General features: G+C 32.2%; 1 protein-coding gene across 1 annotated transcript; it reads left to right on the forward strand.

The window, feature by feature from the left end:
• Positions 1–273: 273 nt before the first annotated feature.
• Positions 274–730, forward strand: N7537_011470 (uncharacterized protein; the record flags this gene model as incomplete). The annotated part of the gene is made up of 2 exons (XM_056902524.1): positions 274–375; positions 632–730. Coding segments are annotated over 2 exons (201 nt in total), but the record flags the coding sequence as incomplete, so codon positions are not given.
• Between the last annotated feature and the right edge of the window lie 12,799 nt (positions 731–13,529).

Raw genomic sequence — 13,529 nt, forward strand, 5'->3', positions numbered from 1 at the left:
ACGCTATACTATATATATTAACTAATATAGCTTAGCTCTCGTACCTTCGTCCTCGGGTAAGCGATACGACTTAAAAAGAAGTAGGGATAAAGATATAAATAAGAGTAGTTATAAGCCTTTCTTATTTTATCTCAACTATAAATATTATATCCTTCGATTCTCTTATATATAATAAACGCTATAAGCGGAGATAGTTTATATTATAGCCCTTCCTAGATATCCCTTATAGATATTCTTTTTCTAGGTTTTAGTATAGCCTCTGCCTCTATATAGCAGCTGCTTACCGGTAACCTAGATAGCTATACTCGACTCCTTTATACGCTAGGAATACTTATCCTCTTTATTCGCTATATAGTCCGCTATATTAGGGAGCTAGTAAGAAGCTACTTTAGTTTATAATTCTTCCCTTATAATAGGATAAGTCTAATAGCTAGTAGCTTCGACAATCTATGTCTTATATTATAACGAAGCGTATAATATACTAGTCGACTAGATAGCTTACTAACCGTTTATCTATAACGCTTACTTAATAATTACTCGTATAAGATCTCTATAGCGAACTACTATCTAAAGTTAAGAAAAGAAAAAGCCTTTAACATTTTCGCCTTAGGATAGATCTTTTCCTTTTTAGTATAAGGGACACTTACTTATACTTTACTATACTATTAAAGACTATCGAGAAGATATCTATATCTCCTCTATTAGCCTTTATCTAAATATTCTTAAATAGCTTATTAAAGAGTGCCGAGAAAATTACCTTAATAATATTAATAAAAAGATTACTATCTTTAAGTACCGCGAAGGGGACTAGAAGAAAACTAGGTTAAGACTAGTTCGACCCGTCTTAACGGTTATTATAGATAAGGAAGTATAAGATAGCCTTCTAAGAGATATAAAGGACTTCCTAAATAAAGATATATAGAAGTAGTATACCGACCGCGGTATCCCCTACTAACGAGGATACCTTTTATATAGACCTCCTAGAACCGGAAAATCTAGCTTTAGTCTATCCCTAGCTAGGGAATTTGAACTAGATATTTATACGCTTTAACTATTAGGGATTTCTAATAGTAAGCTAATAAAGCTATTTTTTAAGCTTCCGCCGTACTATATCGTTCTCCTAGAGGATATAGACGCCGCTAGGATAGGGCGTAAGGACGACTCCGATATAGACTAAGAGGATAAGTCAACCTCTAGAGTCACCCTATCCGGTCTTCTAAATATTCTTAATAGTATATCGTCTTAAGAAGGTCGGGTACTTATTATAATAACTAATTATATCGAATATCTAGATAAAGCACTTATTCGGCCTAACCGCGTAGATAAGAAAGTATATTTCTAGCTTACCGATAAGAAGATTTCTACTTAACTATTTTATACGGTCTATAAGTAGACGGTAGACTATAAGAAGTCAAAGTATAAATTCGGTAATAAAGCGATTGAGAGACTTACTAATAACTTTACTTCTAAGGTACTAGACTAAATTTTTAGTCCCGCTAAAGTTTTATCGTTCCTATTAGAGTAAAAGAACTCGCCTTTTAGCGCTATTACTAGTATTAAAAACTAGATAGCGAAAATAAAGACTAGGAGCTAACTAAAGAGAGAGGGCTCTTAGGTATAAGAAGGACGTTAAGAACTAGTAATAGAGGGCACCCGCGTAATAGGGAGGTAAAGGGGTATAATACCGCGACGATAGCTAATTAGATATTAGTTTAATATTTTAGGCGTTTACTATTTTCCTAGTTACTTTCTCGCCCTTTAGGTACTTTGCTAGCCTACCGGTCTTTTTTTTTAGACTATCGATCTTAGGCCCCTACTCTTTTAGTTGTTTCTTATATTTTCACTCCTTAATTTAAATATGTTTATTAACCTATATCCCGTATTAATTAGTAGGCAACTAATATTAACTACGGAGACCCTAATATATTAGATAAGGCTTAAGTATATATTCAAGATCGCGAAACAATCTAATATAGTGCTATAATACTCTTAGATAAAGTGGATACGTTTATAGAGCGTCCGATTGCTTCCCTTAGAAGTTATAACCGTCTTTTAACTACCCTTTTTGTAAAACCTTGAATATTATAAAGGTATCCTATCCGATTCTTAGCCGCTAATCTATAGCCTAAATCAGTTCGATATCCTATATTACCGGACGCTGATATAGCTCCCGAAGCTCGTATACTTATTATATTAAACACCGAATAATTTCTTCGTCTAGGTATTTGTTATAATTTATTATTATGATTGTTGGCACTTTAGCAGATATAATATTATAGCCTATAATTAGGTTATAATATTTTAGTAGGGAAGTGGTATTAGGTAATCTTTATAGCTTATATAATTATATTATATAAGATATAAAGGGTTATACTTAGCTAGAATAGGAATTAATGTAAGAGGTAGAAGTCAAGTTGATTGTTGTTATGCTTATATTATTATAACATACTAGCTAAGTAAGGAATTTCGATTCCTTATATAGCTAGTTAGGAGGCAATTATGAGATAATGTAATATCTCATAATGTTATAATATGACTTCACTATATATGGCAAATATCATAATATGACCTCACTATATATGGCAGATGATAGTGAGTCATAATATAGTTTACCATATATCATATATCTAAGGATCACTTAGATAGTACCGGTAAAATATATATAGGCTCCTTTCCCATCATAATAACATATATATACCATAATATATATCCTATATATATATATATTATATAATACTATTATGCTAACAATGATAAACACCCGACCTTCTTAAGATAATCTTATATTATACGATAGCTAAGCTAAGAATATAAATATAATTTCTCCTATCCTATAATCTAACGGTACGGTCGTTAACCGAGTCGACTAGTATAGTGGTTTGTAGGATAACGGTCGTTATATATAGGTAACTATCAAGCTAGATAAGAGCTTTTGCTTGCTTTCTCTACGCCGACGCGATAACCACGCCAGATATTACTAGAAGTTGATTTAAGTATCCGACGGCGCTTTAACTATTTTATATCCTCTAAGTTAATAACAATTAACTAGCTACTAAGGTTATCCTATAATATATTACGCTACTTACTATTATTATAGATAACTCCGTATAACCGGAGTACGGTTAGAGCTTTCTTACGCTCCTAATTGAAGAAACTAGAATTCTTATTATTAATTATATACTGAAGTCGCGTTCCTAACTAGCTTAAGACTATTATCTAGGCAATTAATTCACTATAGTACTAATACGCGACCTATAGCTAAAATAATCTAAGATAGACGGGGATCTAATTTCCTTATAAGCTCCTAAGGTAACGATAATTGTTCGCCTCCGCTTAAAGGCGATACTACTTCTCTATTATAGTAGCTTTAATAACTATAGTATATCCGTATAATAGAAGAGTAGCTTTAACGAGGTAACCCGTCCGACTATAGATATAAAGTTATTTAAACCTATAGTTTCGGTTTCGGGTAAGTTGACGGTAAAGCCGGCGTATAAACTCCTACGGCCCTATAGAGTATCTCTAGCTACTATAGAGTTTCTAGTTAGGGTAATTCTTATCTAGGGGGTCTCGGTTAGTCGTACCGCGGATATAGCTAATAGTATAGTATAGCTATATAAAATACTCGTCTTTTCGAGAAGTCTCTTTATTACCCTAGCCGGCTTATATCCTTTCGCTTTCCTTAGTCGATTAGCGGTTATTACCTCGGCCGCGGCTCGACCTATTATAAGCCGCTACTATAATAGATAGCGAATATAATTCTTTATTACTATTACTACCTTCGGTCGATAAATGCTTCGGAGTAGATATACCTAGTTTATAGCGAGTACGGGATCGTATATTATATATCTTCGGTTCTAATTTCTAGTACGAGGGTCGATAATTAGAGGCTCGCGAGTCTTTATAGAGAGTTTTAGGGATTTTTCTTAATATATCTAGGTATTCGATCTCTTAGGTCTTTAGCTTATCGTATATTATATTATACTACTCTTAAGATAGAGGTTCGGCGGCTAGCGCTTAAAGGGTAAATATAAGTACCTAGCCGATAGCGGTCCGATAGAGGCGCTATTTATCGTCCGCCTATACGTCCTAATTCGGGATATATATAAAATATTAAATAACTATAGGATTATACTTCGGGATATAGAGAAAAATAAAAGCCTTCCCTATATAGATATAGCCGTATTAAAGCCTATTATCGATTATATATAAGAATATCTAAGTAACTATAGCGGCGATAAGGTAGGTAGTATAAAACTTAAACGTATCGCCTTCCTAGTTAATAATATCGCGAGCTAGATCTATCTAGTATAGACCCGCTACTAATTCGGGAATTGTTACCTTATACGGTACTTTGAACTCTATTATATATACTAGTATTTATCGTTTATTAGCTATAAGATATACGTAGAACTAGTCGGCGCGCTAATTACGTTTTTATATAGTGCTGTCCGCTCCTATCTCCCTTTATCTACCTCTTCTATACCTAGTATTCGCTAGTTATTAGGGTATCCGCGCGTCCTAAAGATTTATTTACTCTAAGCTGTTCTCTAGCGAAGTTTCTAATAGGTTCGCGCGGTTATAGAAGGTAACTCGGCCTTAGATTCTAAACTTATATCGAAGTAGTTTATTATCTCCTAACGTCTTAATAACCTTTTCTATAAAGTTATCTACTATATCTCGCTTAAAATTCCGAAGAGACGCTTCCGAATAGATCGGCCTATTTTAGATATTTATAACGATATAATCGATTTAGATATTAGAAGGGAATAGTAGGCGTATAGTAAAGGTATCGGTATAGTCGAATTTCCTCTAGATTTACTCTTAGAGTTAGGGGAAATCAAGCTAAGGGATAATACGCTTAAGGTAAAGTCGGTTAACGGGGTTAATCGCGTTACCCTAGGTTATAAGAGTAGTATTCGTCTTAACCTAGAGCGCTTAAGATAAAGAGTTGTAATAGCGATCGAGAAGGCGAAATAGTATATTTAGCTATACTCGCCGCTCTACCTTATCTCGCGCCTATCTCTCCTTCTTAAGTTAACGTTATAGCTCGGCGATTGTTTCTTCTATCGCTTATTAAAATTAGTATTTAGTAAATAATCGAATAATATAAATCGAAGTTAATATAGTAGGGGTTCGCTATCTAGCGCGGGGAAGTAGCCCGTTAGGGCGGAAAGCGTCTATATATACTAACTAGCTTACTTACCCCTTAGGTTTAAGTCGATTCACGCCTTAGGTATAAAAAGGCACTAATATACTTTAGCGTTTTAATATACTAGCGTTTAGGGTTCTTTAAATTCTAGTATATATATTAAAAATATTTGAGCTATAACTACCTAGTCCTAGTCTAAGAGCTTCTAAATTTGTTTTCCTACTAACGTAGCCTATAGTACGCGGTTTTATAATAACGAATATATATATAAGTACGACCGGAAAAGGGCTAGCGGCTATATACTAACTACTATTAGCTATAGAATAGATCAGCTACCTACTTCGGTTAATAATCTACTTCGATCAATTATCTATTTAATCTACTTCGATTAACGATCTACTTAGTATTTCTTTTACTACCGAAATTTTATTCCTTAGTCTCTAACTCTATTATAACGCGATTATAGAAACTAAGCTTTCTAATACTAGTATACGCCCTATAAGAATACGCTATAGCCTAGTTCCTCTTACTACTAAGGTAAGCCGAGAGTAGGCTATCTTAAAGCTTAGCTAATCTTACTATTTCGATATACTCTCCTCGCTCGCGCTATATTTCTCGTAGTTCCTTATTAAGTAGTAGCCTATCCTAATCGTATTTTTAAGGTAGGTCGAAGGAGGCGGGTATAGCTATAAGAAAGTCGGGGAACGTAACAAGCTTATAGGGAACTATATATATACCTTCCTAATCGATAATTCCGGTAATATCGAAGTTATTCTTATTTACTATAATATTACTATAGAGAAAGTCATTATAAGCTAGAGGGAATAGCCCTTCGTTATATAAGGATAGCCGGCTAGCTATCGCTTTAATCTATAATAGGAAGTTCTCGATAATTATTACTATCCGTTCCGCTAGGATTAGACCTCTCTATATTATACGTAAGATTGTTTCTTTATCCTACTTAAATTTAACGCTATCGGCCTACGCCTCGAAGAATACGGTTGCTATATCGAACGGACCGCCGATTCCTAGTAAGGGACTACACTTATATCTACCCTTATAATTCCGGATAATCGTCCCAATTTTTAGGAGTCGTAAGGAAGTCAATTAGATCTATAATATAAAGTAAGCGGGGCGAGCCTATAGGCCGGGCGTAGGTAACTAATATAATACTTTACGATAGAGCGGTAGAAGTTTTATCGGTACTCTTTAGGTATTATACTATAATAGGCCTCGTAGCCGCCTAGGGCGTCTATAGCGACGCTATTAGGGAGTAGCTCTATTAGTATAAAAGCGGCGCTTACCGAATTATTCTCGTCGAAATTATACGCGAAAACTCGAGGTACTAGTAAGCTAGAATATTCCTTAATAAATTGTATTATTATAACTTCGTTTTTAAGCTTAGTACTACTTATAAGGGAGGAAGTTTTCCTTCTAATATAGACCCGGGCCGCTTAGCGGGTCTTATCGGAGAATTCTAATAAACGGATAATATTGTTAAGCCTACTTATAACCTAGTTTAAGGCTATATACTTTAAATAGCTAGAAAGACCTAAAGCGATTCGATAGAGCTTATTCTATTAAGTTCGATAGAAATAATCAGTAGTTTAGCTGTTACTATTTTATAGGAAACCCTATATAGTAGTCTAAGAGGTTAAGTCGGTAGATATAATTATATAAATAGTAGATAGTTAATAGAGTAGAGGTAGAGGTTATAAACCGCTAGGACTTAAAGGGATTAAGAGTAGGATATATTTTTACCTATAGGTTTTTATAGGAGGACGAAAAAAAGGTAAGTAGAAAATTGAAAGATAACTAGCGGTATGATTTATCGGTAGAGACTTATTTAGTATATTATACTATATAGTTTAAAGAAATAAGGCTAGGATAAAAACGAGAGGATAGATTAATCGAGCTAAAAAGTAGCGAAAGGGCTATTAGTTAGCCGGAGTAGTAATAATAGGTTAATTTTATTATTAGTAGAGAATAGCTTAGAGCGAATAAATAGCGAATACTAGGTATAGAAGAGGTAGGGGAGAGGAGTAGCGTAAAATAGAGGGGGCTAGTATATACTATATATATATTATAGCTAACGAACGACCGGGCCTAGTTCTAGCCCGCTAAAATAAGGTACGAGATAGAGAGGGAGTATAGTAGAGTAAGATTATTCCGAGGGTAAGTGATTTAAAAAGAATTTATAGGGGATAGAGGGTTAAGCCTTAATATAAGTCACTACTCCGCTTTTCTATAGACCTATATATTTCCCCGTTCCTACTATACTTATATTATAGTAGTAAAATAAACCCCTCTTATTACTTTATAAACTTAATTATTATACTTTAGTAAGAGACCTAAAACTTATAGAGAAATACCTAACTCTATATTATTTCGTTCGATATCACGTAGTTATATCTTATATATATAATCGGGTGCCTATATAGTTTTTAGCCGAGTAGGTGTTTTTATTAAGTATAAACGAGATATACTAAGGTAACAAATCATTATAAACGAAAGAAGTAAGGGATAGTAGTCCTAAGCTATATCCGATTTATTACTAATTACTCCCTATTATTTATAAGGCGTACCTATCTATAGTCCTTAGGGCATCTTTTACTACGCTTAATATCCTTCCCCTTATATCTAACCGTAGTATAGCCTATATAAATACTTTTCGACCCCTAAGGCATTTTTTCCTTAATAGATATAAGTATATATATTATACGTATATTACTTACTACCGAGGTAAATAATATTAGACTCTTACCTTTAGATAGAGAAATAAATAGCGAAGTATAACTAGCGATAGATAGGTTAGCTTTAATAATATATCTAGATATACTTAGACTTACTAACGATAGTAGGTAAAATAACTCGAGATAAAAATTGGCTCTAATAGAAACACTCTTAAAGGGCGGGAGTACCTAGCCTTATATTATATATAGTACTATAATAGTAGCCTTATAGACTATATTAAATTGCTCCCTATACGTATATTAGAACCACTTACTAATTATTTTTTATTTGATTATTATTTATCGTTACCCCGGTAATTTAACGCTAAGCCCTACTAAATAATTGGTATTAAGTAGTATCTTAGTAAACTAGATAGTATATAACCTAGGGAATAGCCCCGTAACCTATTTTTATTAAGGTCCCTAGATAGAAAAAGTGTCTAAAGTAATACTAATATATTTAATATAGTAGGGATAGGATATATATACCCGGGTATATATATCCTATCCCTACTATACTAGTAGCTAAGCTATATATATCTTTCCGAATAAGGATAAGCTTAAATAAGAACTAGTTATATAAGCGTAGTAACTCTAGTAATAAATTTGGGCTACCCCCTTCTATCTAAACTTTATATAATACTAACGATAGGCTTTTAAGTAAGTCTTTTAAATATAACTAAAATCAACCTTTACTAATCTATAATAGATTAACCGAGTATTACGTACTACTCTTTTATATATCGAGCTATTACTCTATAAGGCTAGTAATAATATATAACTCTCGGGTTTATCGTAGATTTAGTAACTGACTTAACTAGTAAACCTACGACCTACTAAGAAAGATACTCGAATCCCTAGGGTAGATAACTACTTTTTATTAGATATTCGCCTCGAACTTAAAGCGGATAATTTAGGATAACTCTACTTTATCTAAACGTCGCTTATGGTTCTAGAGCTTTTTATTACAATCTAGAGAGAATCTAGACGAGAAGTAAGTAAATAAACTTACTAATATTACTAAAAACTAGGTACTTTCGGAAGAGAGAGTTAAAGCTCTCTTATTATACTTAGTTCTCTAGTCTAGCTATCCGTAGCTATTCTAGGATAGTAATATCCGCGAATAAAATATATTTCGACGTTGCTTTATTAACCTAGAGTATATTAGAGAGATTAATCTATTAAGAAGAAAGGTATTATTAATTATCTTATTATAATATATCTAGGAAGAGTAGCGTTAATAGCGTATTAACGGTAAAAGACAAAGATCTAGGTCTAAGAATTCGAACGTAAACCTTCCGAAAGCTAATCGAAGTAGGATATTTCTTCTAAGCTCCTTACGTATTATTATATAAAGACTTTAGCCGGATACCGATATTACGAAGTAAAGAAAGACGAAAAAGGTACTTTCGCTATATTCTCGGTTCGGATAGAGATAGTAGTATATTAAACCTTAAGGAATTATCCTTTCTCTGCCTAACTCCGCCGTAAAGAGGTATTTATACTATTTATTAATATTAAATAAGTACTAACTTTCTTAGTTTTAAGATATATCTATAGAGCTTAGTCGAATTTAAGGCTATTAATCTATTTATAGAAATACTACCTTAATATCGAATCCGATCTTATTTAGGGCGGGCTATAGGGTCGCTTATATCTTATTATTATAGGAGAATATAATTAGAGAATTTAATCTATAATACTCTACGAATAATAGTAGTTAAAACGCCTATAGGAGTTAGCTAATAGGTTAAGCGTACGAGCGATTAATATAGATTAACTATTCTATATAGACGTAGGTTCTAATCTATTCTCTTATTAAACCTAAATATCCCTAATATTCCCTAGCTATTCGATCGATAGGCTCTTCTATAGAAGAACCGATAGAAAGACTAGTTTTATTTCTAGACGGGTCGGATAAAATTTCGGAAGTATATACTTCTAGTTAAAGAGGGATTAAGTTCTCTTTAAGGGGTAAATAGACTACTAAGACTCTAAGTATTATAATAAGCTTAACTTATAGTATCTACGGATAAAATTCCCTAGGCTTTCTAATAAGTCTCTCCTATATATTAGTATTCCTAGAAAGATATTAATACTCTAAAAACCGATTGCCCTTAATTTCTCTTAAGACGTATTAGATAATACCTTCTCCTTCTAACTCTAAGATCTTATTAAGAGCTAATATAATCCCTAAATCTTTAGTAAATCTATCTTTATTCTCCTAATAAAATTCAATATTATAATATACAGGCTATAGTAAACCTTTCGCGGTAACTTTAATCCTATAATACTCTATCGGCTAGAACGTCTGTTATAAGTCACTTTAATAATCTACTCCCCTAATTAAGAGTAGGTATACTTCTACTACTTATAGTCCTTTCTATACCTTTAATAATACGAGTTTTATAATAGAGAGTATTTCGTAAGGAAACTCTATTATCCTAAGTATCCTAGATATTAATAATACTAGCGTCGCGATATAATACTTTGCGCTAGAGGCGGAAGGTCTAAGGAGAATAAGTAACTTCGGTTACGTTAATACTCCTAGGCTTTAATCAAGTCTACGCTAGGTAAATCCCTAGGCGCTAAATAATATAAGCGCTGCTTTACTCGGAATCGCTCTAGGAAACGAAAATAATATGCCTTTATCGATTTTTAATAATACTAATATTGTAATATTAGTATTTATATCTAAAACGCTAGATATATAACGATATCTTACTATAATAATTAATTAGGTGTTAAAGTTCGATTTCCCGTTTAGTATGTTCTTAGAAGTTATATACTTTCAATAATAAACACTAAATAATAATCCGAACGCTAATAAGTAGACTTATTAAATATACAAAACCTTACTCGTAAAAAAGACTTATTTATAATACGATATTATCTATTATTAATACTACTAATCGGCTATCCTCTAGAATATTAAGCGAATATTCCTATAGAATATAATAATAATATTTTATATCGACTTCTATTCCGTAGATCTATACGTTTCCTCGGATCGATATCGGTATTATTATTATAAAAGTTTCGGCGATTCTAGGTTAACCGGGAAAGTATACTACTCCTCCTTTTCTACTTCTTAATATCTTCCGAGACGAGGTAGAGGATATAGCCTTATATTTAGTTAAAAATATTTCGTCTTATAAAGTACGCGAGAGATCCTATACCTTATTTAGATATTCCTCTATAGCTCTATTTATAACTTTATAGTAGAGATTACTAGGTAGAAACCCTATTACTTTTCTAATTTTAGGTTTAGGGATAGAGTCGGTAATAGTATAGACTTAGTCCTAAGCTAATTTTACGGCTTATTTAATATTCTTAGATACGATAGTAATTACCGGCTTATAAATCTAGTTAGTTGTCGCTATCGGTCCTTATAGGGTAATAAAGCGAATATAGAAGAGGTCTTATAAAATCAGTGTAAGTAACTCGAAAGTTAGGTATATCCTCCCTAGGCTTATCTTATAATAATTATTAACCTATTTGCCTTTATAAGTAAAATCTACGACTTTAGTTAGATAAAGGAGGGGCTATCGCGGGGCTTATTATAGTCTCCGATCTTAGTACCCGACCTAGTATAACCTACCTAATCTAGTAAGCGAAGTTATATGATTAAATCTTAGCTTATACTATTAACGTACTTTATCTATCCTATTAGGTAGGTTCTAAGTATATAATAAGTTATATATATATAGACTAACTAGCGATTTGCCCTATTATTTGTCTTATTTATTTTATACCTATTTATTATATACCTAATTTACCGCTGAAATCTCTCCTCGATTGAAGCTAGACCTATTAATAGTGATTAAGTAATTAAATATTTATTAAAATATAGACCTAAATTACTTAAAGCTTAAGGTTACTATCTTAATAAGATAGCTACGGCAAACTTAAAATATTATAGGGATAGGATATATATACCTAGGCGTATATATCCTATCTATTCCTATCCGTAAAATAGCTATATCTATATTTTATCTAAGAAATTCACTAACTCCTATAACGCTCTAGAAGATAAAGTATTAAATGCTAAGTTATTATCGAGGATCAATTCTCTATTACTCCCTACTAACTATAACTAGATCTTCGGTTTAGAATAATAACTTAATAAAGGCTAGTATACTAACTATTTTTCTTAGGATAGAATAAGATACTACGGAATAAATTAATAGGATTATCGTATAAGGGAAAAAAAGGTATCTTATAAGAATTATTATTATTTCTTTAGCTACCTAGGTTTACTCTTATATAGTTAGCTTAGTATTAACTTCTTTATAGAATAACCTATCTCCTATAACTCTAAATCCCTTCGTAGCTTCTTAGTTAGCTTATAAATCTAATTAAACTTCTTTTTTATAGTAATAATTTCTAGGATAACTAGGCGGTACTACTAAGAATACGACTAAATAAAAATATTATAATAACCCCTTATCGAGCGGATACGATATCGCCTTCCTATAGCTAGATATATAGTAGCGATTCCCTAGTAGGTTTATAGATTTATATTAGTCTATCTAACTTATAATTAACTATAATAGATAATAAAACTATCTAAGTCCCCGATCTTATAGTTAATTCTAGAGGGGAGGTTGTTAGCCTCTATAATAGGAGTACTACGATCCCTAATAGTAAAATTTTCTTCTAAGGTAAAGAGATACTTTAGGGAGTAAGAGCTTTATATAGCGGAGCTACTAGTACGTTTCGCTTATTAGACCCTCTAAAGCCCTTATTCTTTATTCGACTAACTACTTCTTACTTAGCGGGAATACTTAGATATTACTCGATTGACCTTAGTTAAGCGTTTTAAAGAATTTTAGGGGTTAATATATAATTATAATATAATTAAAAGTCTAGACTTACTATTCCTAGTAGACTACGTTAATAGATTAAGTAGAATTGTTCGCTACGGCTTATAGGTTTCTAGGAAACCGAAGTCTATATACTATTATTTTTTGTTATATATAAAGATCTATAAGGCGAAGGAACTAGTACCTTAGGACTCGTTTAAGGGTTAGAAGAAAGTTAGAAAAGAAAGTATACTTTATATTTCTATAATATATAGTATTAAAGAAGACTTATCTATTTAAACTATTTTGTCTACTACTTCTATATCGGAAAGTATATAGGATTAATACCTAATTATTATTTTACGTACCGAGGTATCTAAGACTAGCTATATAAGTTCTATACTCGTCGCTTAAAACTATACCCTCGGGTTAAAATACTCCTATTATCCGATTTACTTTAGATCCTAAGTACTTCCTTCCTTACGATTTTAAAATAAATTTGTATATTTACCTTAGGATAACGTCCTTAGCTAAAAATAGTAAAGGTTTATACTTAGTTTATCGACTACTAATCAAATAGGTAGGATTAGTCGTATATACGGATAGGATAGCCTAGCTTAGATCTCTTAGAAAAGAACCTAATTATTATAAATTAATATAGTGCCGGTAGGCGATTAGTAGGGCTATTAAATAATAGCCTTATATTCTACTCTATTCCTAGCCCCTACGAAATAGTATATTTCGTAGGGACTTTTAAGCTTTATATAGTATTCTAAGAAGCTATATATATTAGCTTATAGAATTAAAACGATTTCTATAACGTAATAGCTCGTTAAGGCT

Source organism: Penicillium hordei (assembly GCF_028827395.1).
Source record: "Penicillium hordei strain IBT 12815 chromosome Unknown utg000006l_segment0_segment0, whole genome shotgun sequence".
NCBI classification, from domain to species: domain Eukaryota; kingdom Fungi; phylum Ascomycota; class Eurotiomycetes; order Eurotiales; family Aspergillaceae; genus Penicillium; species Penicillium hordei.